Raw genomic sequence first — 22,927 nt, forward strand, 5'->3', positions numbered from 1 at the left:
ACTCAGCCATGGATGAGCCGATCTAGGATACGTTCGGATTCTCCCGCTATGATCAAACCCAATTTTGAGACCAGGGTACATGAAAGAGGGAGGACATTTGGATTCCAAGTGCAGAAACCACAAAAGGAGATGATTGTACTATATCAAGGCGGACGAGGGTTGATCTGCGAATGTATATAATTACATGTATCTAGTAAGGCCATTGGTTTTCTGGAACAACTTCGAACAAAGTGTGGAAGCTGCACACCTGCACATGGTCAAATATTGGGTCAATTACGAAGCAACTACTCAGATCGTGCCTTCTACGATCACCAGCTAGGAGGTGTCATCAGTGATGGTAAAGGCTTAGAAAGGCCGCTACAAGGCCCGCCGGCCAACCATCTCACGCCTCTGGATGGCCGAAAGATGAACCTTGCAGCCAAGCGTATTGACGCTCTGGAGATTGACGACGTCATCATGGTGAGCGGCACTGGGTTTGGAAAGACCTTGCACATTTAAAGTGAGAGACGAAGCAAGGGCAGAATGAGAGATTAAGTGACTGGTGGTTTCATCGATTAATTATGGAGACCGTACTCAGTAGACACGCATCATCCCTAGCAACTGTATGTATTTCGAGCTTTTTTGCTGACGATATATATCACTGGCTAGCAATTCGAAGCCTCAAAACTAGATTCCAGATATATCTTCGAAAGCTGGAAACCTCATGGCCGTTTAGCAATTTTAAATGATAGAACTAAAAATCATTGTGGTTGATGTATATCTTGCGATTGACAAGTCGATTTTTTGCCATTATACCATGCTATGCGTCTTCTAGATCATGGATGTTTTTGCCATCTAGAGCGCCTGGCGGTAGGGTTCAGAAGCTCTGTTAGTCCCTCGTGGTTGGGCAAGCAAGCCGATCGAGGTCTGAACCTAAACTCAATGGCTAATTTGGACAATTTTGACTCGTGCGATAGCTGCACATTACTTTTTCTGCCCGCTGATAGGCCCGTTCAAATCATATGTTTCGGCCGGTGGTTGAAGCACAGCCTGCCGTTTGCACATGCTACATATTACGAGTTACATGCAGACACGATGACCAATCAGGAGCGTTGCCAGCTCTCCGAGCTTGAAGAGCGTTGAAGCTGGTCAAGCATGGGAACGATCAATTGGTGTCCGCCAGGCATATGGGGCCAGCAAATGATTAGAATGGATACAATGATGTCGACATCAAATCCAGCCACACGTGTAACCACTGAATCACATACAATATTGTACACTATTACCGAAGTACGACCAAAGTACGAAAAATACATAAATACTCATCCCCAGCCTCGTTGCGGTAAGAGGGTCTAGACAACTGCATGGGGGCCTTGGGTGGTTGGGCGGGGGGCTGGGGACCCAAAAGAGGGTCTTTGGGGCAACAACTGGATCTCGATGAATCACTTTTTGGTGGAGAAGTGTATTGTGCAGTACAACTGTAAGTAGTATCGGTATGTGTTGTCAATGGGCTTCGGATGTGGGCCAATTGATAGTCGGTATTTCGTTTCCGGATGATTTTCCTCGTTTGGAGCACTTCTACTGTGAGATCAAGTTGAAAAGGACAGTTTTCCAGCCGAGGAAAAAACCTTCCATCTCCGCAATCACAATTCGTTATGGCAATACCACATTAAATTCAAACACGATCGGCGCCAAGAAGATCCAGATTTCCGATTCGACCCGTGGGTTGCTATGGCGATGTGAATTGATACGCGCAGGAGTTGGGCCATGTGAAGATACGGGGAGTCCCTAGTAATGTACTATCTATGTATTGTTAGTTGGATCCATACACCGTAACAAAAAAAGATGCACATATCAAAAGGGGCAAGAGATGGAGTACTTTCTTTTCTGTCAATGGAACCAGAAAACAATCAAATTTACTATCGTGATTGAATGCGAATTGAGACATGCTACCTATATCAAACGGAGAAATGAAAAAAACCCCAATGTAAACCTCGGTGATCAGCGGGACCCCAAACCGGCAAGGCGGACGTAAACAAACCACACTTCCTTAAATAATCGTGACAGTCGCCAATTACTCTTCTCCTCTCCTTCTTCTTCTTCCATTCCGCGTATCTCACATTCTTAAGCATTAAGCTTATCTTTTACATTCCTATCATCTATTCAGTTTGAGGTAAAAAAGAACTACCCTTCTTTTCTTCCTCTCTCCTTTCGAGAAAGACTTCATCCCCAAAAGTCTTTTCTTGTCTAGTCTTTCGAGTTGTTTAACGACAGTTCGAAAGGCATTCGAGAAGAGACCATCAGTCCGGCAATCTGGACTTTGACGCCCGTGTCCCCATCCCCTTCAGTGTCTTCCCGTCGTCGTACCGGAGTGACGCTGTCTCTGAAACTACTCAGACGCGAGTAGAGGGAGAAGTCAATTTCGATCGTACTTCGCGCGTCGAACGGGAAGATACTCGAGGTTCTGCTCCCCTTCCCGCTCCTCAAGGAAAGGAAGAAGTTGAATTCCGCATTCAAGAACAGCGCCCGCGCATTCAAGAAGAGCACCCTCAACACCAGCAGTACCACGAGCCCCAGCATCAGCAGGAGTCTCAGTACAAGCACTCCCAGCGATCCTACGAGCAGAACTACGCCCCCGAGGTTGAACTCACTCGTGAACGGTATGTAATTTATTTTTGAATTTCCTTGTTTTTTTCCTTTCTTTTTTTGCGATTTGCGGTGTTTTTCGCCCAAAACGCCGAGGAACACAAGCCAAATTCTCCACAATTCAGCTCCTCGGTGGAACCCGCATCGAACTATTAACCGGTGTTTACTGCTATTTGTTGTGAGATCTCCTATCTTGGTTTAGTTTGGTTACGGATTGAATCAACTAAAAATTACGTGTCACCAAAACACTGATCCACTCCCAATTAGCGGTGACCCGGTGTTTTGTTTATATGTTTATGGTACCCGTGGATCCTGGGCTGACATCTTCCCTTAGCTACAGTCAACCTTACCCTCAACCTTCCATCAACTACGAGGACAACACTCAAGTCTACGATAAGGTCGTCGATACTCAACTCGATATCACTGAGAGAGACTACCGTCACAAGACTTCCCCTGCTTACGACCTCGACGTCTCTTACGACCGTCGTTATCGTCAACCCGTAGACTCTGCCTACGGTTACCAGCCCCAATCTTCCGAAGTCTCGTACGACCGGACTTCCCAAGCCCCCACCGACTCTTACAGAGCCGACGACGCGTACCTTCGTGAGATCCAATCACCTCGTACTCGTTACGCCCCTTCCCAAGTAAAGTCCACCAAGTCTACTACTGTCCGTGAAACCGCTCCTTCTCGCAAGATGGGTTACTACGACGACGACGGTGAATACCACTCCTTCCGCCGCGGCGTTGGCCGGGCTGTTGACCGTGTTGCCCACCCCTTCTCTCACTCCTCCCACCACGGCGACGACGCCGAGGAGGCCGCACCGGCCGCCAACGTCCGCGTCGTGGAGCCTCGCAACCGCGGCTCTGCTGGCGAGACCGTCCCCATCCCCTGCCACTTCATCCGCATCGGCGACATCCTGATCCTGCAGGGCCGCCCCTGCCAGGTGATCCGCATCTCGGTCTCCCCCCAGACTGGCCAGCACCGCTACCTCGGTGTCGACCTCTTCACCCGCAAGCTGCAGGAAGAGTCCAGCTTCGTCGCCAACCCCTCTCCCTCCGTCGTGGTGCAGACCATGCTCGGCCCCGTCTTCAAGACCTACCGCATCCTCGACATCCGCGATGACAACCGTCTCGTCGCCATGACCGAGACCGGAGACGTCAAGCAGGGTCTCCCTGTTATCTCGCAGGGTCACCTCCACAAGCGCATCTCCGAGGCCTTCTCTGATGGCCGTGGCTCCGTCCGCGCCCTTGTTATCAACGACGGTGGCCGTGAGCTCGTCGTCGACTACAAGGTCATCCACGGCTCCCGTCTGTAAATTCTTTAATCTAGTTCTCGGGTTCTCCTAGAGGGGTCTGGATACGCTTGTACCTCATCCATGGTGTGATGAAATAGTGATTAGCTTGTGTGATTTAATTTTCCTTTGTCTGACGATTTCCTTTTGATGTATCCAATTTGAACTTGTGATGAAAATCTGAATGCATCGATCTGTACTCAATTCCTTGTCTGTATCCTGTATCCTATTTCCTAGTACAATGCCGAGGCCACGTCCGCACTTCCTACCTCACTCTAAATTACCTTCGTATCTTCGTAAACCCGTATTACCTTACCCGTTTCTTACCGTTCGGCACAACCACGATGATCAGGCCGAAACCTAGTCATCTTGCATGTCTCGGCATGGCGGATGCCTTTCTTTTCCTCCCAACCTCCAATTTTTTTCCATTGGTTTCCTGTTTCCCAGCCGGTTTTTTCCCAACCCCGAAAATCCCATCCCAGCCCCCAATTGTCTTTCGTGGAGCTGCGCAATTCCAAACCCCGATCCCCAAACCAGCCACCTGCCACCTTGCAGTCTACATGCATTGGGCGCGCCGGTTTTTTTGTGTCGGGGATCGATGCCAAGGTATCTAGGTACTGACCACTTACCGCTTCAGAATATACGTATCCGCTTTACTATGTAATGAAGGTAGTGGATATATCAAAAAGCCACCCCCTGTCGGAGCATGCGCAGAGCCGAGTATATTTAGAATGGCCGATGCACTGCAAACCAATTGGAATGCGTGATCTTTATTGGAGGATCGGGTGGATTTGGCACCTACAATACAAGTCGGCGCTTGATTTAGGCAATGAGTTGGACAAATAACGGGTTCTTACCATATATAACTTGTTCATTGGTCATCAGCATAGTGTACCTAGCTACCTAGATAGATATGATCGAGGGTTTGTACAATTTATCAGCGATCCATTTACTCGAAGTCTTTGCAGTGCCATATACAACGTATACCAAGTACCGCAATAGAAGCCGAGACCAGCATAAATGGCAGATGGCAGATGGCGATTAAATCGTTCCTTGTTCACATCTATGGAAACAATCTAGATAAAACAAAACGGCATCTCGGCGATCCTACAAGAACAGAAGCAGAACCGTAAGAGAAACGAGAGACAATAATACAAGGTGGGAAGAAGGAAACGAGGGTATCATGGAAGTAAACAACTCCAATGGGCCACATCGGATGGGAAGGGTAGAGTAAAAGGAATGAAGAATAAGAGAAAGAATCAAGCCAGCAAGCAGACAAGATGTCATATAGCAAAGCCCAAGCGAGAAAGCAGACGGCTGGAGGTAGGATAAAGCCAAAACGAACCAAAGCCGTATATCAGTCATTAGAGATTAGATATGGTCGAAGATGGAAGCAGGATTTTGAAGAAGAAAAGAAGATAAAGAAATCAAAAACTTCCCACCAAGAAAGAACATGGACAAGAAGAGAACTTTGAAAGAAAGGGAAAAAGGGCATTAAAAGACACATAGAAACGTGGACTCCGTGAGTCCTGATAATCAAGAACGAGTAAGAACAAGATTTAAGTTTCATAGCCTCAACACGACACATCAAGCACGCAGACCGAACGCCTTCCGAAGAAGAGGGAATCGTTTCTTCCGCCCCGAGCCAGCGATCACCACATCGCGCGCTGAATGACCCTGCACTTCAGGACTCGTGATCTCAGAGGCACTATCGTTATTCGGATCCCCGTGGGCCTCGGGCTCTTTTGCAATGGGGGATGCGCCGGCAGGATCGCCGTTGGCAACGATGCTCCCGTTACGCGCAGCATCTACATTGTCGATGGTTTGCGGTGGCGGGGGGACATCCTGTGGCTGTTCTGCGACTGGTTGGAGAGCAGGCTCTTTGGCATCCGGGGGAAGCGGCCATGCGTCCGGTGCTGTGGATTGGCGTTTGGAGTTTCTCTTCACGAGCTTGGAGGGTGTTGGCTCGGGGCTTCCTGCGGAAACCGTTGTGTAGTTTCCGGTCACGATGCCGTCGCCGCGTAGTTGATCGAGTTCCATGCGGGAGCGTTCTAGCGGCGTGTCTCTGCGGGAGGGGCTTTCGATGTCGGATTTGCGGATCCTGTTTTCGGAATTCTTGGGCTTCTTGATGCCGAGCCTTGTCAGGAGACCGGGTTTCCGACCGCGCGGAGGCGCCATGATGAACTCCTCCAGATCCCTTTGCGACATGCCTCGTTGCCGGGCCACAGCTGCCATCCCTGACATGCTCCGCGGTGGTGCGTTGTTTCCACTGGTGCCTGGTGAAGGGGGCACTGCCCCCAAAGCAATGCCTGACTGGGCTTGTTGGCGGGCACTCTCCTCAGAACTATCCTCTAGCTCTGTGGAGTCGCCATCGTCAGCACCCTTGCGGCGTGGGATCCCACGAACGGGACGGAGGGCAGTGTTGCGAGGTTGGTCCTCATCGCTGGAATCTGCGAATCGACTGGTGAAGAACTGGGGCCGGGGCTCGTCCTCGTTCTCGTCATCTGAATTGGCGAACCGCGTTGTGCGAGCAGACTTGGGAGGTGGCTTTGTGAACTTCGCCCTTGGGGGTGCCTTGTTGTTTGTCGAGAAGTACGAATATCGCTCGCCTCGAGCAGGCCCGCGAAGAGTCTTGCGCATTGTGCCATTCGAGGAGCCGGAAGACATGGGCCGGTGCTCAAGTGGAGACTCGTGGCGTTCTGTTGGGGGCTGGGCTTGGCCGTTTGCACCAGCGCCAGCTCGCATTGTCCGGCGCATCGAGACTGCGTCTCCTCGACGAGAGGCGCGTTTGAAGCTGCTTGAAGAATCGCTTCCATTCGATGTTTTCCGACGGAGGCTGGAAGGGAAGATGGGTGGCCCTGCTGCTTTGTGGAAAGCTGGGCCAACAGAGAGTGGCCGCTGTTTAGCATTACCACCTTGGGGGGAGGTATCGTTGCTCGAATATCGGGGATCCCGCATACGAGACGCACCATTCGTATCTACGGCCATAGACATGGGACGGGCCCGCGTGTTGGACTGTGCCTGAGGGCTTCCATCCGGGCCCGGTGAGCTGCGGGGAATAGGCATGGCTGACACCGGCGAGCGTTCAGGCTCACATGCATAGCCCACCGAGGAGGCAGGAGATTCCTCTACTAGTCGGTTGACTGAGTTTTGGGTTGGAGTGACCGAGCGCACCTCTTCGGGCACCTGGACATTCACATTTTGTGAAGGAGCATCGGAGATTGTAGTACGATCCACAGGCTTTGGAGTTGCATCGCGGGATTCGCTGACAGTCTCTAAAGGCGGTGCAGACCTTGGAGCTGACCCCTTATCAACAATGGCATTAATAGATCCAAACCCATCACCATCAATGTCAATGTCTTCAGGCGCATCACTGTAGATGCTGTCACTATATTCGTCCTCGGTATCCACATCATCTAGAGTAGGAACGGCACTTGCCACAACCTGAGACTGCGTCTTCTTCGCTGTTGATTTCAGGCTGCGATCCGATCCGGAAGGCGGGAACCCGCCTGGAATCCTATACTGGTCCATGCTGGATCTTTTCGAATCAAAGCTCTGCTTGTGTTCCTCTGCTGGGGGAGTAGCAGGCTCGATAGCAATCGCTGGTACAGACAGATCAGAGTTCACCCCAGCGTCCGGTTGCCGGTTGGCGGGCTCATCTGTGAATTTATTTTCCGGGGTGGCGGTTGGTTGGGTAGGTTTCGCAGCACCATTGACAGACAACTGCTCCAATGTAGAAACATCATGAGGTGGGAAGTATTCAGCTGGGGTAGGCTGGGGCTTGGAGAGGATTCCTCCGAAGGTATGCTCAATTGGGGACGACTTCTTCTGCTTCGATGGCGCATCGGAGTCAGACGAGGAGCTGGACTCATTGTCACTGAAATCCGGAATTGGCAGCCTTTTCATCCCACCGTCACGACTTCCTCGGATGCTGCCGAACGATGGGAGCTCTTGTCGAGGTTTCATGACAACGTTCCAGTCATCGTCACTAGCAAGTTCCATCGGGGGTTTCTTCTTTCCAACGCCAAGCCAACTCATCCGAGACTTGGCCTTATTGCTAGGTGGTGACTCAGGCGTGTATTCCTCCGGCGAGGTAGGAGGACTGGCAGCCAAGCCTACAACCTCAGCCTCGTCGTCGAAACTGACTTTATGGGCCTTTTTCTTAGCGCCAATTCGGGCTCCCTCGTCCGAAGCCACCGAGGTACCATCTGATAGTTCGCTCGATGGCTGGACGCGACCCGTTACCGAAAGCCTCCTGTCAGGAGACGAAGAGCTTCTTCGTGGGTGTTTGAGAGCCGATTTGACAGGGGAAACCGATCTGGGTGGAGGCTGGTGAATTTGATCACCGGCGCCACTCACCTGCAACAACTGGGAAAACCGGGCAGACCGACCTGGGCTGCTTGATTGACGGAGATTTTGCTGCTGCTCAGGGCGCAGCTCTGACGGAGATGACGGGGCCACTGGCGCTGGCACAGCCTCAACATGATCGGCGGTCGGAGACGCACTCGTCATCCGATTCCTACCCTGTCGTATTTGAATATCATCGACATCTCGATCGAAGTCTTCGGGTTCTTCTTGTTCTCGAACTGTGGACGGCCACCCCTCATGGAGCGTGCGAGAAGATGTGTAGTCGTGTTTCGTAGTGGCCGCAACAGGCTTTGCGTTGCCGGTATATTGTTCGAGGGGATCGGCCGGTACAGGCGCATCTCGCGCCTGCTCAGGCCGGGCAGTCACCTTAGGACTGCTCTTTTGCGGAGTCACACCTAGAGCTGCAGCTGCAGCGCTACCAGCCAACCGACCCGACCTCGTGGCAGCAGGACTTCCTTCAACGCTACCAGACGCTTGTGCTCTGGGTCTATTAGGGCTTCTCTCCTGCAAAGGCTTCTCACGCACGGGTTCCTCGGGTATAGGCTCCTGGATGGCTTCGTGGAGAGTCTTAGGAGGACTTTCGGCCGCAGGCGAAGTAGGCCGTGAGCCCAAAGGATACGAGAAATTCACGGAGTTACGACTTCCCGATCGTTCCAATTCCGGTCGTTCCAATTCAGGTAACATCCCCAGGCTAGTCACACGTTGATGAATCGGAGATCCTCTGCCCTGCTCCCGATCAACACCCCTAGCCACAGAGCGCGGCGGAGAAGCTGGAGGCGCCCGCATCGACGGCTCCATGCTCACCGCACGCCGATTTTGCGGTTTTCGTCCATACTGAGATGGAATCGAAGGTAGCGGGGGCACGTCGGTAGGCGGAGATATCGGCCCAGAGCTAGTGAGCGGACGACTAGGTGACTGATCGCGAAAGGTACGGGCGCTCATGGAGCTGTTACTGGAGGAGCGACGTAGTGTTCCGCTCGCGCTGACCGAACGCCGCCCGCCAAGAGGGGCCTGCGACTGGACCGATGCGCGGCGCTGAACCATCCGTTTTGTCTGGACATCTTCGACGGAAGTCGGGGTGGGCGTGAGGTTTCGTAAAGCTGCCGCGGCCGCTGCAGAGGATAGGCTCGCATTTGAGGTTTGCGATTTTAGAAATGCATGGCTGGCGGCGGACTGGGCGGATTGAGCGGCGGGCGAGGAGAGTGGCTGAATATGGAAGGGAGCTGTCAGTTTCATGCACAGTGCAGGTACCCGAGAGAATATTGCATCGCAAAGTTATGCGATAGGTCATGTCGCCGTGGGGAAAATTAGATTTCAATCAGATTTGACGCGTAGAACGTACCTGATAATGGGCAGAAGCACTTCTCTTGCGACGACCGAAGACCATTGTTCAGGGACCCCTATGGGGGGTTTAGAGATTTGGTGAGGTCAGGAATCGGATTGCCAGCCGAACACTGCTTGATGCAGCGTCGGGGTCCGAAATTGAAGTGGATGAAGTGAAGGTGGAGCTGATTTGAGATGATATAGGAGGTTGGCGGGAACCGGGAACCGGGAAGCTGGAAGCTGTGGAAGCTGGAGGGGGGAAGAAGAAGAAGATCTACCGAAATGATCAACTAAGAAAAAAAGAAACAAAGTTACAACAAAATAAAGGAGTGTCAAAAGTAAGGAGTCGAGACTTTCAAAATTCGAACAAGGAAGAAAAAAGCCTGAAGTTGGTACAAAAGGATCAGATCGAACTTTGCGTCATGACTTTTTTTTTGGTCTCGATGGAATAGCGGGTCAGGCACTCAGGAACCACTTTATGTGGCGGTCGAACAGTATAGACCCCATAGATCTATACAGTACATATATGTAGTATATTGTGGAATCATATTGCTCATTACCTCTTGGTTTCTTGAATACCAACACTCAAAGCCTTGTATGCCAAGGGCTAAGAGCCCTTGCAAATTCTCGACTTCGAGGTCCCTACAGCCCTTGAGGGCAGGTATAGAAGGATCTAACTAGCGTACCAACTAGATACTAGCAACCCTTTCAACCCCTGACACATCTCAAGTATGGGGAAATCGGTACTTGAGACTAAAGAATGTACGGAGTAAGAATGCCATATTGGCAAAACAACCAGTGACGTATACATGTATGATAGGCCTCCCAAAACGAAGTGTGGAGTATACCGAAGTTATAAATATGCACCTGCAAGGTGTATTTATATTGATTTGCTATATACTCCGTACATGCATATATGTATGTATCAATGGATATCCAAGAGAAGATTGTATGCTCCAATATCGCATCCAAACATCATTTTCCCCCAGAACCAAGTTGCGTCATGGAATAAGCTAAGGCTGATCGTTCTACCCGTCGGCATATATCACAACCTCGGTCCTAACCAACCAGACATAAAAGGCACATAGTTATCCCCTACATTAGTATATGCGTTGTAGTACAACACAACATCACACAAAGCCCAAAACGCACATCCAACCCAAAATGGACTCCCTACCCCCCCCCCCCCCTCCCAGCAGGTGTGACAACGCGCTACATCCAAACTTCCGACCTAAACATCCACATCCTTGAATCCGGCCACCCCCCTCCACCACCACCACCACCACCAAAAACCCCTAATTCTCCTCCTGCACGGCTTCCCCGAACTCGGCTACTCCTGGCGGCGAGTCCTCCCCAAGCTCTCAGCAGCGGGCTACCATGTCGTCGCCCCCGACCAGCGCGGTTTCGGGCGCACAAGCGGGTGGGACACGCGCGCGTATGCGGACGTCGACCTGAGCACGTTCTCTCTGTCAATGCTGGTGCGCGACATGGTTCTGCTCGTGCACGCGCTGGGATACAGGAGCGTAGCGTGCGTCGCGGGACACGACTGCGGCGCTGTATCGGCTGCCATGTGTGCGCTTATGAGGCCTGATATGTTTCGGTCTGTGGCGCTCATGAGCCATCCGTTCAATGGGAGTCCGGAGGTGCCGTTCGATACGGCTAGTGCATCGGCGGTTGGGGGTGCGAGTGGGGGGATGGAGGGGGCTGCTGGTGCGGATGTTCACGAGGCGCTTGCTAAGCTCGGGAAGAAGCATTATAAGTGGTATTACTCTAGTGCTGTAGCGGGGGTGGAGATGTCGAATTTAGAGCCCGAGGAGATGAAGCAGTTTCTGCGCGGATACTTCCATTTGAAGAGTGGGAGTTGGGGTGGGAATCGGCCTGTTGCGCTTGGGAAGTGGTCAGCGGAGGATTTGGTCAAGTTGCCTGGGTATTATATTATGCCGATTGGGGAGACGATGCCGGGTACTGTGGCAATTGATATGAGGGATGAGCCGGCTGAGGCTTCGCGGTCTTGGCTACCGGATGATGAGCTTGCTATTTATGCGGCAGAATATGGGCGCACTGGGTTCCAGGGTGGCTTGAATTGGTACCGGGTGCGGACGGCTGCTGGGGGGAAGTATACACGGGACTTTGAGGTTTTTGCTGGGAAGAAGCTTGAGCCGCCTTGCGCTTTTGTTTCTGGGAAGTTGGATTGGGGAAATTATCAGGAGCCCGGGGCCATTGAGAAGATGAAGAATGGGGTCTCTTGTGCTGATCTTCGGATTCTTCGGCTTGTGGATGGTGTTGGACACTGGACGCCACAGGAAAGTCCGGAAGAGGTGTCGCGTACCATTCTGGATTTGATCGGAGGTGTGCGTGATGATATTGTAGGTTAGTTGAATCCAAAAGATCATGTGTCATTTACGATAGCCAGCAAGAGCCTCATGTCCTAGAAGATTGTCATACAGTTGACAGATATATTCGGTTCAGAACAGTAGATATGAAGCCCAGACACCATCGACGCCGAAAGACCCGTAGAATCGGCTATAAAGCTTAACCGTTCGAAGAAGACATGCAGTATCATCAGCGGTGATTTTGAAATTTCAGATATCAATGAAACCAGGGGTATGGCGCAAAAGAAAGACAACGAGGCGCGCGCAAATGCAATCAAGAAAATGAACAAGAAAACTAGACACATCTACAAGTACACGCCCAATGCAACCGCCAACAAGAGCGGGAAGAGCGTTGCAGTCGACAATTTCGGGGCATGCACCATCGTAGCGCCAGAGCCGATCGCACTGGTAGTGTACATGTACTGGAAAGATATGTCAGATGAATTGAAGCAGTTCTCGCGAGTCACCTCCGCGATAGACGAGTCGCCATCATCTGCGAATTCAATGTCCACGCACTAAAGAAAGTTAGATTCTCTGATCACCACCGGTGGTCTGTCAGATTGAAATTGGAACATACGTCGTACAGGGCAGCACCATGCTTCGCCGTTTCAATGATCTGAATGGTAGCGTAATCGCCGGGGCTGACGCTGATATTGGCCGGCAGGGGCACTTGAGGCAGACACACCGTACCGGGGTAAGGGTTGCTACTTGGGCCACTGATCTGGAACGGCGAGACGACAGAGTGGCTCATATTTGGCGGGTTCTCGCCGAACCCAAGGTTGACATAGATCAAGGCAGTGTCATGACCCGGGAACCAACCCGGCTGGAAGGCAAGAGCACCACCGTTGATGGGCCATTTGGTTCGGTTGGTCGAAGTGGGCATACCGCCACCTAGAAGAGTTAGTTACACAGGTCGAGGCACAACGAGTCACATTTGCTTACAGGGATAAATCCACTGCATTCCGTAGGGGTAGATGTAAGAACCATTCTTCACATCGTATGCGACACCGAGACCACGAGCTTGCTCGATTGTGCCGTTAGTGCGGAGATTGTTTCCTCGGTAGCCGGGATATGTGATGACCGTGTGAGCCTGCGCCAGACCCAGACATAGCAGGAGGAGAATAGAGGCGCATCGCGATATAGATCGTGTGAGAGGCATGGTGTGATGTGAGACGGAGAACAATTGACAGATACAGGCGACAGCGATGGTGACAAGAATCAGACAATCCAAAAATTCATGTATGCAAGGTGTATCCTGTCAAGCACAGCTCAGACTTGACACCGGTCGGACAAACTCAGCATGCAAAGAGATGAAGCAAAGGATTAGGACTAAAATCATAGAATCTCTAGAAACCAAAATCAAGCCATAATTTCTCGAGGGCCGATCGGTCTTTTTGAGGGGTTCTGGGCCATCGCTCCGGGGGGACGAGTAAAAACCCAAGAACGCAAATGTGACCGAGACTGCAGGTCCAGCGATGTGTGACTGGCTCCGGATAGTAGAAAATAGCAGGGATGGTCCGGGATCATCACAGCCAGCTGCAAGTGCCATCACTTGAAGAGTGATTCTGGATGGTGATTTGCTGAGTGGAAGCACCGAAGGAGACGCTAACGGTTGGTGGAAACAAGCTGGGCGCTTACATTTCACATTTCAGAGCGCTCAAAAGAAGGATACCATGGATAAATCCTTATTTAGTTTGCTGTAGGCACTTCACTCGAATATGTCGGTTTATCTCACAAGCAATCTTTCCATTCTCTTTTGTATACTAGCACTGTAGTAGTACTATGTAGAGTAGATGAAAATGCCAAGCCTTTCCTTCCCCGCATCTCCAAAAAAAAAAAAAAGAAAAGCTTCACATCGCACCGATTTATGTCTACTCCTGCCTACCGAGTATAGATATATCTACATCTATAATATTATATACATATGAAAATGCCACACTCCAACCGCCCAAGAAAACCCCCCCCCAAAACCGGCGCACTGAAGTGATCGACCCCTCAGGCTGGACCCATATCACAAACGGCAGCAACGTGCGGCGTGTAATACGACAACGCCAGAAACCCCAATCCGAACCCATCCTAGTCCCCGCAGAAGCTCCCGGCCGACTCACCCTCTCCGATCTCCAGACGCAATTCCAGACCCATCACGATAGATGGACGGGTTCGGAGAGCTGGACGAAGGTGGCAGGTGTGTTGGATGAGAGAGTGAAGGCGAGAATGGAGGCCTCGTCGCCCGCTGATGCAGTTGATGCAGTTGTTTGCATTGGGCTTGGGAGTCCGAGTGGATTTCTGCGCGATGGATGGGTTGATCGGAGGGCGGTCTCGCTGTATCAGCTTGCTGCGCTGGCTAGTATCAAGGATCGAGTAGATTGTTCGTTTCCCGCTGCGATTTGATTTTATGCTATACTCTTGCTTTGCGATCACTCTGTCTTCATTTTGACTTCACTTTGACTTCACCTTTTCTGAAACTCACCTCTCATCATGCCTATCTATACATCTCCAAAACCAAACCCACAACTGACAACAACCCTCCCCAGCTCACACACCTACCCCTCTAAAAGTCTACGCCCAAGACCCCGTCTTCAACAAACTAGACGAGTCGCTCCTCTCAAGTTTAAACATCACGATCCTGCAAGACCCCGAAGCCTTCTCGCACATAACAGCGAACACGCTACTCTTCTGTCCCGGTGCAGAAAGGCAGCATCTCGAGCTGCTGTTGCCGTCAAAGCCCTGGCTGGTATTCGGTGGGCCGCTTGAGCATACAGATGCTGGGGGTGTGTTGCAGAGCTACGTGGATGGAACGGAGTCGTACTGTGTGCCGGTGTTTGAGGCGCTCGAGCATGCGTTTTGGAATATGAGGCTTTATTGGACTAAGGAGGTTGAGGAATGAGCTTGTGCTTTTTTGGGAGGCTTATATACCATGGCATGCATTGAGCGGCGTTGGGCATTTGGGATTATGTATGATGGATATTCAAGGTTTGGTTGCGAAGATTTGGATATTGGATAGCTATAGAGATGTTAAATATCATGTTGGGTAGCCCTCCAGGGCTATACTGCTAGGGTTTCTTTTGGAAATTTGTCTACACTACATATGTAATCTTACAGCTTGGAATCTCTTGAATCTTGACTCTTAAGTTCTGCTCCATACTATGCATGCCATAACAAGGAATGGTTCTATACATCATAGTGCTACAGTCAAAAGGACCGCAATAAAAGTCGATTTGGGCAATGTATGTGCATCCAACGTTAACGAGGCCATAAGGCAAAAGCAAAAGCGCAAATGATCCAAGTGAATATCCCATGCAATCAAATTTCCATCCCAGCAAAAACATAGCAAACCACCAGAAAAAACAACAGAAAACCAAATGCCAAATGCCAAATGAAAGATGACATGGCCAGACAAACAAAACAAGGCTCCGAAATAAGACAGACAGGAAGCCGACAGAAAACCCCCTATGGTTGACGCGCAAGAAGGATAAACAGGGAGAGAGGGGGAATCGTTAGATCAATGAATGGTATGAGATTGGAACGCCGAACGGAAAATACTAGACGATACTTAGGTATGCACAACATAGAAGTTTCATGATCATGATCCCGTAAAGAGCCACGGGACAGAGAGCTGGTGGGTCAAATATCGATTAGGAGGCGGTTTTGCCGCCGCAGTCTGGGATCTTGAGACCCTTTTTGATGGTGCGCGCAGAGTCCATGAGACCCCATTTATCTTCCCATTCTTTGCCGGGCGTGTTGTACTGGATTTTCCACGGTTCGTCGAAAGCCTCGAACCTACGAATGTGTTAGTGGTTTGAACAATAGACTGCTGCAAGAAAACAGATAATACATACCAGAAGTAATCAGTTCCGTTCTCCAGCGCCTGGCAGACCCAGTCGGACATGAACGAGTTCATGTTATCGATACTGGCCACTGAGCCCGGTGTGTCGGCGTCGCAGGAAGGGCTCTCGCCGCAATCCTTGCCGCCTCCGCTCGGCCATCCAACCTCGGAGATGATCTGCTTTTTGCTCGTTCCCTTTGTCAGGGAGACATCGTGGTCCTGCCAAAAGTCCCATGTCCAGCCGGCGGCAATACTGACGTTAACGCCCGCAAAGAAGGGATGCACGTTAGACATGACGACGTCTACTTCATCCACCAGCTCGGCAGTCCAGTTATCGCCGAGGTCGGAGGTCGCGATGGGGAGATCCAGGTTGCGTGTCTTGACTTCGCTCGTGACATTCTGGATGTACGAGATCAAGGTCGTCATGGCGCTCGCTTTGCTTGAACCGGCGCGGTAGAGTGCTTCGTTGCCGACAATGATACCCTTGTAGATAGAGGTGTCTTTGGTATCATCGAGGACCTTGTAAAGCTTCGATAACTGGCGCTCGGTAGAGGTGGTGTTCGAATCAATCCATACTCCCAGCCAAAGCTTCATATCCTTGAGATCGAGGCGATCGATTGCGTGCAGCACCATTTCCGTCTGGTTACAATCCGTTCCATACAGACGCACGGTGTTAGTCAACTGCGACAGAACCGCCATGTCACGGGTAACGTTGTTCTGCGACGGCGGCCACTTGAGACAATCCGGATACTGCACTCCCCATGGCGTGTAGTCCACGCCAGGGAAAACCTTGTGCAGATCACCATTGTTCAACAAAGCCTTGATCTCAGCGGAATCCTTATCGAGGTCGCCATTGCTCTGCGTATCGCCATCCGCAGTCCCAACGTTACTGGCCTTGGACCCATTACTGTGCCGACTCCCAATCGTACCGCCAACGGCGCCGCCAACAATCGCACCGAGTATAATAAACCCAAGCACAAGCCCGACAATCCACCCCATCTTCTTGCGCCCATCCATCTTCTTCGCCGGCGCCGCCGCCCCACCAGCCTCCAGCCCACCCCCAGGAACAGAATTATACGCAACATCAGCATTCTTCTCCTTCCCAAAGAATCCCGTCAAAAGGCCCCCAGCAGCAGCGCCTCCCCCGCCCCAGCGGCAGCGGCACGACCGCGCGATCTGGGCGCAAAATCCTCATCGCCGTCGTCGGCGATATCATCGGGATTGATATTCGTCATCTCCTCCCCATTACTATACGCCGAATGACGCTGGTACGGCCCGTCCGTGATTCCGCCATACGGCGCCGGATACTGCTGCGGGCTGTGGGCTGAGTCGCTAAAATGAAGGGACGACTGCGGGGGCGTGTGGAAGCCCGGGGAGGCAGCCGCGCCGCCCAACATGTGCGAGTTGGAGCCGTAGGACTGGTTCGGGCGTAGTGATTCTGCGCTGACGAAGGCTGGGGAAGGGACGTAGGGAGTGTCTGAGCCGGTGGTGTTGAAGTCTCGTTCGGCGGGGCCGGTGTAGTGATCCATTCCGCGGGATGCGTCGATGCCGCTTTGTCGGTCGTGCGTGTTTGCGATTCCTAGTGCTATGCCGCTTATTCCGCCGCCTGGGGAGCTGGGGCCGAGATTGTCAACGCCGGGTGTTACGGTGTTGTTTCGGGTTCCTTGTGAGTATTGATGAAGTGGTGGTGGGGGGATGTTGTGCATGTCGTTGGAAGACATATTATTTTATTTTTTTTGAGGGTCCGATTAGGGCCAGCGAAGAATGACCAGTGTAGAGAGAAAGTGAGCGGTCATTTAAGAATTCGAATTCGTGGAAGGTGAGATTGGGAATTAAATTGCAAAGCACAGGAACCACGGTTCCGGCAAGTTCAAGTGAGACAAAGGGCGGCAGTCCGAACGTTTTCAAGTCAAGGTTTCAAGGCTGTGCTAAAGAAAAGAAAGAGGGCATGACGGCCGCGGGTAGTAACGCAAGCGGAGTATCAACACAGCGTGGGCGGGACAACGCTTTTTATTGTCCCGTATTTACTTATTTGATCAGTCAAAATGAGTAGTAACAAAGTGTAATGAGGGAACTAGCTTCAATTATTTGGATGATTTCTACTAGTCTTATTTATTTATTTATTCTCTTTTCCTCTCTTTAACGATATACTCGTTGAATAATTTAATTAACTAGTTAGGTATGTGAAGTACATACTTAGCCTCAGGCATCAAGGGTCTCAGTGGAACCGGCATGTGGAGAGTCCGAGTCCCTGATCTGACCCTTGGTTCACGATGCTATTTTTATCTCATAGTACTCTACTACCTCTACTACATTCATTACTATCTCTACATCGAGCTTTCTATATTATATTCTCATAGACATCTCAATCATCTCATATTCAAAAGGTATCTCATAGCCATCCAATCCCCAGCGCCAATCCATTCCAATCCCAATCCCTTGTTTTTTTCATTTGACATATTGCTCCCGTCCAAGGTCATAGATCCTATATCGCCAAGTCAAGTTCATAACTCATATCAATCCACATAAACATCAATCATAAGGAGAGCCCAAAAGTAAAAGCAAAAACAAACACAAAAAGGGAGAGAAAAAAATCTAGCCCTCTACCTCCTCTACACTCCGCTGCGCAGCATTCTCACTCTCCAACCTCCGACCGCGCTCCAAAAACCGTCTCTTCCCACGACGCGTATCAAAATGATCCGGAATATCCGCTGAGTCCTGTCCCGCGGCCAGCATACTACTGCGCATTTTATTGCGGTACGCATCCACTGTTCGCAACCGGTTAGCGGATGTCTCAAATGGTCTTCCGGGGCACGTGGATCTGATCCCTCGGGTACATATGCTTATGTACATATAAAGATAAAGGGCGGCGTTATGGGCTGAGACACTTACACGATCGCTGCAGAAACAGCATACGGCCCGAGAACACGCGACTCTGGCTCCAGCTCATGCGGTAGCCGAGGTCATTGAGGAGTAATTCCTTATGATGTCTCTTGCGCGAGAGTTTCGGCACCTCGATGTCAGTGCTGAGTTCTGGGTCCAGGGACGGGGCGGGGACGGTGGTGCGGCCGACCGTCGCTGCGTCGGGATCGTTATCGTCTTGTTCGGTGTCGTCACGGAAGAACCGCTTGGCGGGGACGACGCGGTTCTCGTCGCGCATCTGGATCGGGAAGTAGGTGCGTGGGTAGACGGCATTGTGTTGGCGGTAGGAGTCTGGGATTTCGTCCATGTTGACTTTGTCGAGGACGACTTTGACGCGCACGCGGCAGCCGCGATGCGGATCGTCGACTAGGATGAATTTGCGGCGTTTGCCGTCTGGAAGGTGGCTGAAGAGGTCATCGTTGGTTGGGCCTTGGGTTTCGATGTCGTGGTCGAGGTCGGACGCGCGGGCTGAGGTTGCGATTGTGGGGTGGCGGGATAGGGAGGCGATATTGGTTTCGTGGAGGAGAGGGGGCATGGAGGGGCCATTTGAGCTGGTTAAGGATGTTGGTGCTTCGTGGAAGATGTGGGCTGGTCGGAGGTCGGAGGGCTGTGGGAGACATGTGTCCACTCGGTTGCCCGGGTATTCGGTGCCTATGGAGCGTTAAGAGGACTTAGCCTACGCTGTACTGCATGATCGAGCATGTTGGGGGAAGTGTAGTTCCAGTTCCAAAGAAAGAGCCAAAGCACCAGGAGCGCGGCGGAGTCGAATGATAACGACAATGCAAAAGCGAAGCGAACAGGGTATGAAATAAACAGGTAACAACGCAGACTGGGTGCGGACCAGATAAAGCATACAGGAGTGAGTTCACATCTCATACAGCCATTGACACATCCTCATACACTCATACACACACAGGATAAGATAGCACACACACCAAACTCCCACACATACACATACAAAGAAAACGATCCAGTCTAACCAAAGCCCAAAGGGGAATAATACATGATTGGGGGATCCCGCCGCTCATGTTGCAGAAGAAAAGAGAAGAATAAAAGAAACATCGACGGGGACAAGAAACTCAAAGCACATCACATGTGTTGAAACATACCGCTAACTTCTTCGTTGGGGCTACCATCAGGTTGATGGTGGTGGTGCATCTGCGGTGGGCCCATGGACATAGGACCCAGATTCGGCCGAGGAGGAGGAGGACCAGGCATGGCCGCCATTCCAGGCCCAGGCAAAGGAGCCCCCGCCCCAGGGGGCATATGGGACTGAGCCGGAACTGACTGTCTGCGACTCATCTTCGCCTGACGACGGACACGTCTGCTGCGCAGTCTCGGGTCCTGGTTGCTATTGCGCCAGCTGTCGACAGCACGCTGAATCAGACCCCGCTTAGCTCGAAGAGCGGGATTCAGCTCGGCCAGCGCCCAGCCAACTGCGTTGCACTCTGTCTCGTAAACCAGTCGGTTTCCGCGGTATTGGTCCTTACTGCAACAGGCGCGCGGGTAGACACAGTTCTCAGTCTTGAAATCTTGAGATAGCGTATCCACTACCACGGACTCCACGTCACAGCGGATCGTGTACTCCATCTTCACGCGGTCTCGGGAGTACTCAAAGGCTATCCACTGCACGCCGTTGCTGTCCTGGCGGACTACTAGCGGGGTCGTGGCGGGGATGGGGCCTGGGGCTGCGCTGGAGCTGGAACCTGCATGTTGTGGGCTTGCGAGGGGGTTGTTGGCGGATATTCCGTGGGCGCTATTTGCTGAAGGCGGGTTCAGCATCTGTTGCTGTGACAGATTGGGGTGCTGTGAGGTATCGAGTTTCATGATCGGGCTGGTGGACATGGCGGTTGTGGGGATGTGAGGAGGGTGATGGGGTGGCATCTGGACCGGAGCTTTATGAGAAGGCATCATCAATGACTGTGTTGTCAGAGGATGCTGTTGAGGGGAGTGGTGAGTCGCATATGGTGACGGTTGAACTGGATTCATAGGCGCATATGGTTGGTAGAACATTTGGGGTGGCATGTGTGGTGACTGCGCGTAGAGGTTCCGTCCATGTTGGTCTTGAGGTTGAGAAGCTACCGAAGCCGGTGAGCTTGATTGAGGGGTGTGGTACATGGGAGGGTAAGGGGGTCTCTGCATTTGGGCGGTAGATGCCATGAGGTCAGGTGGCCCTATTTACGAGAATCAGTCCATGTCGGTAACAAAATTCAAAAGTTTCCCAGCGGGCATATCCATGAAAACGAAGAAAGAACCAAGCTCCAACACGCAATCATTCAACGCTAGAAGTCCAAACAATAAAACAAAAGGCTAGCTTACCACTGGAGGGAAAATGAACAGAAGCTGGGGTTGCTGTGAATGAAGGATGGGTGGAGTAGTAAGGCGACTCCTGGGGTTGCCCGTAAGGATTATTGTGTAGGGCTCCGGTGCCTAACGGATGAGATGGAGGGTATGTGGTGGGAATAGAAGGAGAATGGCGAACAGGTGAGGCAGGACCTTGCTTCTGTGCTAGACCTGATCTCTGTTGTAATGTTTGAGACTGCTGAGAACCTGATTGTCCAGAATTGCCGTGTCGAAGCTGTAGCAGAAACACATATCAGTGACTTAGCCTTCGATATCCAACGCCAAAAGTTGCTAGAAAGATACGAAACTCGAAGCCAAATGGTGTTACAATCTGAGAACGTGGACGAAGGAAAAAAAAAAAAAGGCCCTTGTGAACACAGCTAGATGTATCCGGAGTGACATCAGCGTATGACATCGGTCTAGGGTGAGCATTTGAATCTGCAATCATTATGGAGGGTTGGAATGGGCCACAAACGAAAGCCTCGAGCAGGGATTGCTCTATGTGCGTAACAGAATGGCCAGGGTATAACCGGGATTGTCCGCCCAGAGCTAAAGAAAAGCATGGATCTGTGTAGCGCTTGATATTGGGATAGTTTTCTTCCGAAAGGACCAAGCACCGAAATCTGGCTCTCTCAATTCCATAGACTCGAGGTATTGCTTTTTTGCGCCTCGTGTTATCTGACGCCTTCGGCTCATATGGCTGTAGTCCTCTGGTCCGAGAATTTGCTGTATTTTCGAGAACACGCATACAGTTGGAATGTAGCTATCTCAATGACTTCGGGTCATGGTTGCTGGGTCGTTTCAATGGCTCGGTATCCAGTCTGGATTTGCTTTTGCTTGATTGACGCATTGCCATATGCTTCGTATGCGCCGAAGAAAGATTGGCAACATAGGCATGAGAACCCTCCATAAAGAACAAGACGAATGTGCGGGCAAACAATGGCGCATTTGAGCTCCCTCCATATGGAAAAAAAAGGAAATCAAGAAAGATAGCCGGAATGATATTGAAGTAGGAAACATAACGTGAAATCTATAGCGCAGGATGTGGAACAAGTGGAAAGGTACCAAAGACGAAAGAACAATTGCGATACTCACATCATCAATATCTTCCTTGTACTTCGTTCCAAGGTCAGGCTGTATCATGCCGGTCATGAACAATCTCTCTTTCGCAGGCCAGGATAGAATCGAGTTGACGTCTGACAAGAAGAAAGACAGAACTAGGGGGGGGTTGTTCCCTTGATGAGGACCACGCGGATCCTTTGAGGCTAAACTGCGCGACACACACTCAGGGCAAGATGGGCCTTGATGGCAAGTGGAGGGTCCAGGGTCGTTATTTAGCTGTACCCGTGAGACCCATTCTTATTTTTCGGAGGCAAACCTCTTAAAAACAAACTAAATTAAGAGAATAGAATATAATTAAAGAAAATATAAAAGAGAGAAAACAAAGAAAATAAAATAAATATGTAATATAATATAATGTATAATTTAATATTATAAAAAAAAGAATTAGAACAGGAAACCAAAACCAGAAAAAGAGCAGAGAAAAAGAGAAAAAAAGAAAAGAATAAAAAAGAGACCTAATAAGGAATGGTAAGAAAAGAAAATAACAGTTGTATTAGGAGTATCCTAAAAGTAGGATCTTGTAACTAGCGGGAAAGTAGTGTAATATTGACCAGGATGAATGCAGGAGATTATCAGAGACTCGAGCCCGGTAAACATCCGAGCCTCTTTAAAATTAAATGTGTCATCAAAGAGATTTCCCTAGGTACTGAGTGTATAGACTGGGGAATGATGTGCCGACAAAGAAAGAGAGAGAGGGAGGTGGGGAAGTCACTCGATTGGGGTGTGTTGCCAGT

At 50.9% G+C, this 22,927-nt stretch overlaps 7 protein-coding genes across 7 annotated transcripts; 3 read left to right on the forward strand and 4 right to left on the reverse strand.

The window, feature by feature from the left end:
* Positions 1-1,949: 1,949 nt before the first annotated feature.
* Positions 1,950-3,941, forward strand: hexA (putative Woronin body protein HexA; the record flags this gene model as incomplete). Its single annotated transcript, XM_057246674.1, has 3 exons — positions 1,950-1,966; positions 2,262-2,639; positions 2,966-3,941. 3 exons carry the CDS (start codon positions 1,950-1,952, stop codon positions 3,939-3,941), a joined length of 1,371 nt encoding a protein of 456 aa, XP_057092023.1.
* A 1,563-nt stretch (positions 3,942-5,504) lies between these two features.
* Positions 5,505-9,672, reverse strand: N7529_011149 (uncharacterized protein; the record flags this gene model as incomplete). Its single annotated transcript, XM_057246675.1, has 2 exons — positions 5,505-9,491; positions 9,628-9,672. 2 exons carry the CDS (start codon positions 9,670-9,672, stop codon positions 5,505-5,507), a joined length of 4,032 nt encoding a protein of 1,343 aa, XP_057092024.1.
* Positions 9,673-10,772: 1,100 nt separating this feature from the next.
* Positions 10,773-11,983, forward strand: N7529_011150 (alpha/beta fold hydrolase; the record flags this gene model as incomplete). Its single annotated transcript, XM_057246676.1, has 2 exons — positions 10,773-10,809; positions 10,956-11,983. The coding sequence occupies 2 exons, from the start codon at positions 10,773-10,775 to the stop codon at positions 11,981-11,983; spliced, it is 1,065 nt and encodes a 354-aa protein (XP_057092025.1).
* A 302-nt stretch (positions 11,984-12,285) lies between these two features.
* N7529_011151 (copper acquisition factor BIM1-like domain-containing protein) lies at positions 12,286-13,139 on the reverse strand (the record flags this gene model as incomplete). The annotated part of the gene is made up of 3 exons (XM_057246677.1): positions 12,286-12,495; positions 12,558-12,871; positions 12,923-13,139. 3 exons carry the CDS (start codon positions 13,137-13,139, stop codon positions 12,286-12,288), a joined length of 741 nt encoding a protein of 246 aa, XP_057092026.1.
* A 737-nt stretch (positions 13,140-13,876) lies between these two features.
* Positions 13,877-14,867, forward strand: N7529_011152 (SRR1 family protein; the record flags this gene model as incomplete). Its single annotated transcript, XM_057246678.1, has 2 exons — positions 13,877-14,348; positions 14,515-14,867. Coding segments are annotated over 2 exons (825 nt in total), but the record flags the coding sequence as incomplete, so codon positions are not given.
* Positions 14,868-15,615: 748 nt separating this feature from the next.
* On the reverse strand, positions 15,616-17,527 carry bgt3 (uncharacterized protein; the record flags this gene model as incomplete). The annotated part of the gene is made up of 3 exons (XM_057246679.1): positions 15,616-15,760; positions 15,820-16,996; positions 17,056-17,527. 3 exons carry the CDS (start codon positions 17,525-17,527, stop codon positions 15,616-15,618), a joined length of 1,794 nt encoding a protein of 597 aa, XP_057092028.1.
* An 874-nt stretch (positions 17,528-18,401) lies between these two features.
* Positions 18,402-21,519, reverse strand: N7529_011154 (uncharacterized protein; the record flags this gene model as incomplete). The annotated part of the gene is made up of 5 exons (XM_057246680.1): positions 18,402-18,574; positions 18,699-19,379; positions 19,838-20,902; positions 21,048-21,306; positions 21,448-21,519. 5 exons carry the CDS (start codon positions 21,517-21,519, stop codon positions 18,402-18,404), a joined length of 2,250 nt encoding a protein of 749 aa, XP_057092029.1.
* Positions 21,520-22,927: the final 1,408 nt, after the last annotated feature.

This window comes from Penicillium soppii (assembly GCF_028829465.1).
Source record: "Penicillium soppii strain IBT 18220 chromosome Unknown utg000010l, whole genome shotgun sequence".
Classification (NCBI taxonomy): domain Eukaryota; kingdom Fungi; phylum Ascomycota; class Eurotiomycetes; order Eurotiales; family Aspergillaceae; genus Penicillium; species Penicillium soppii.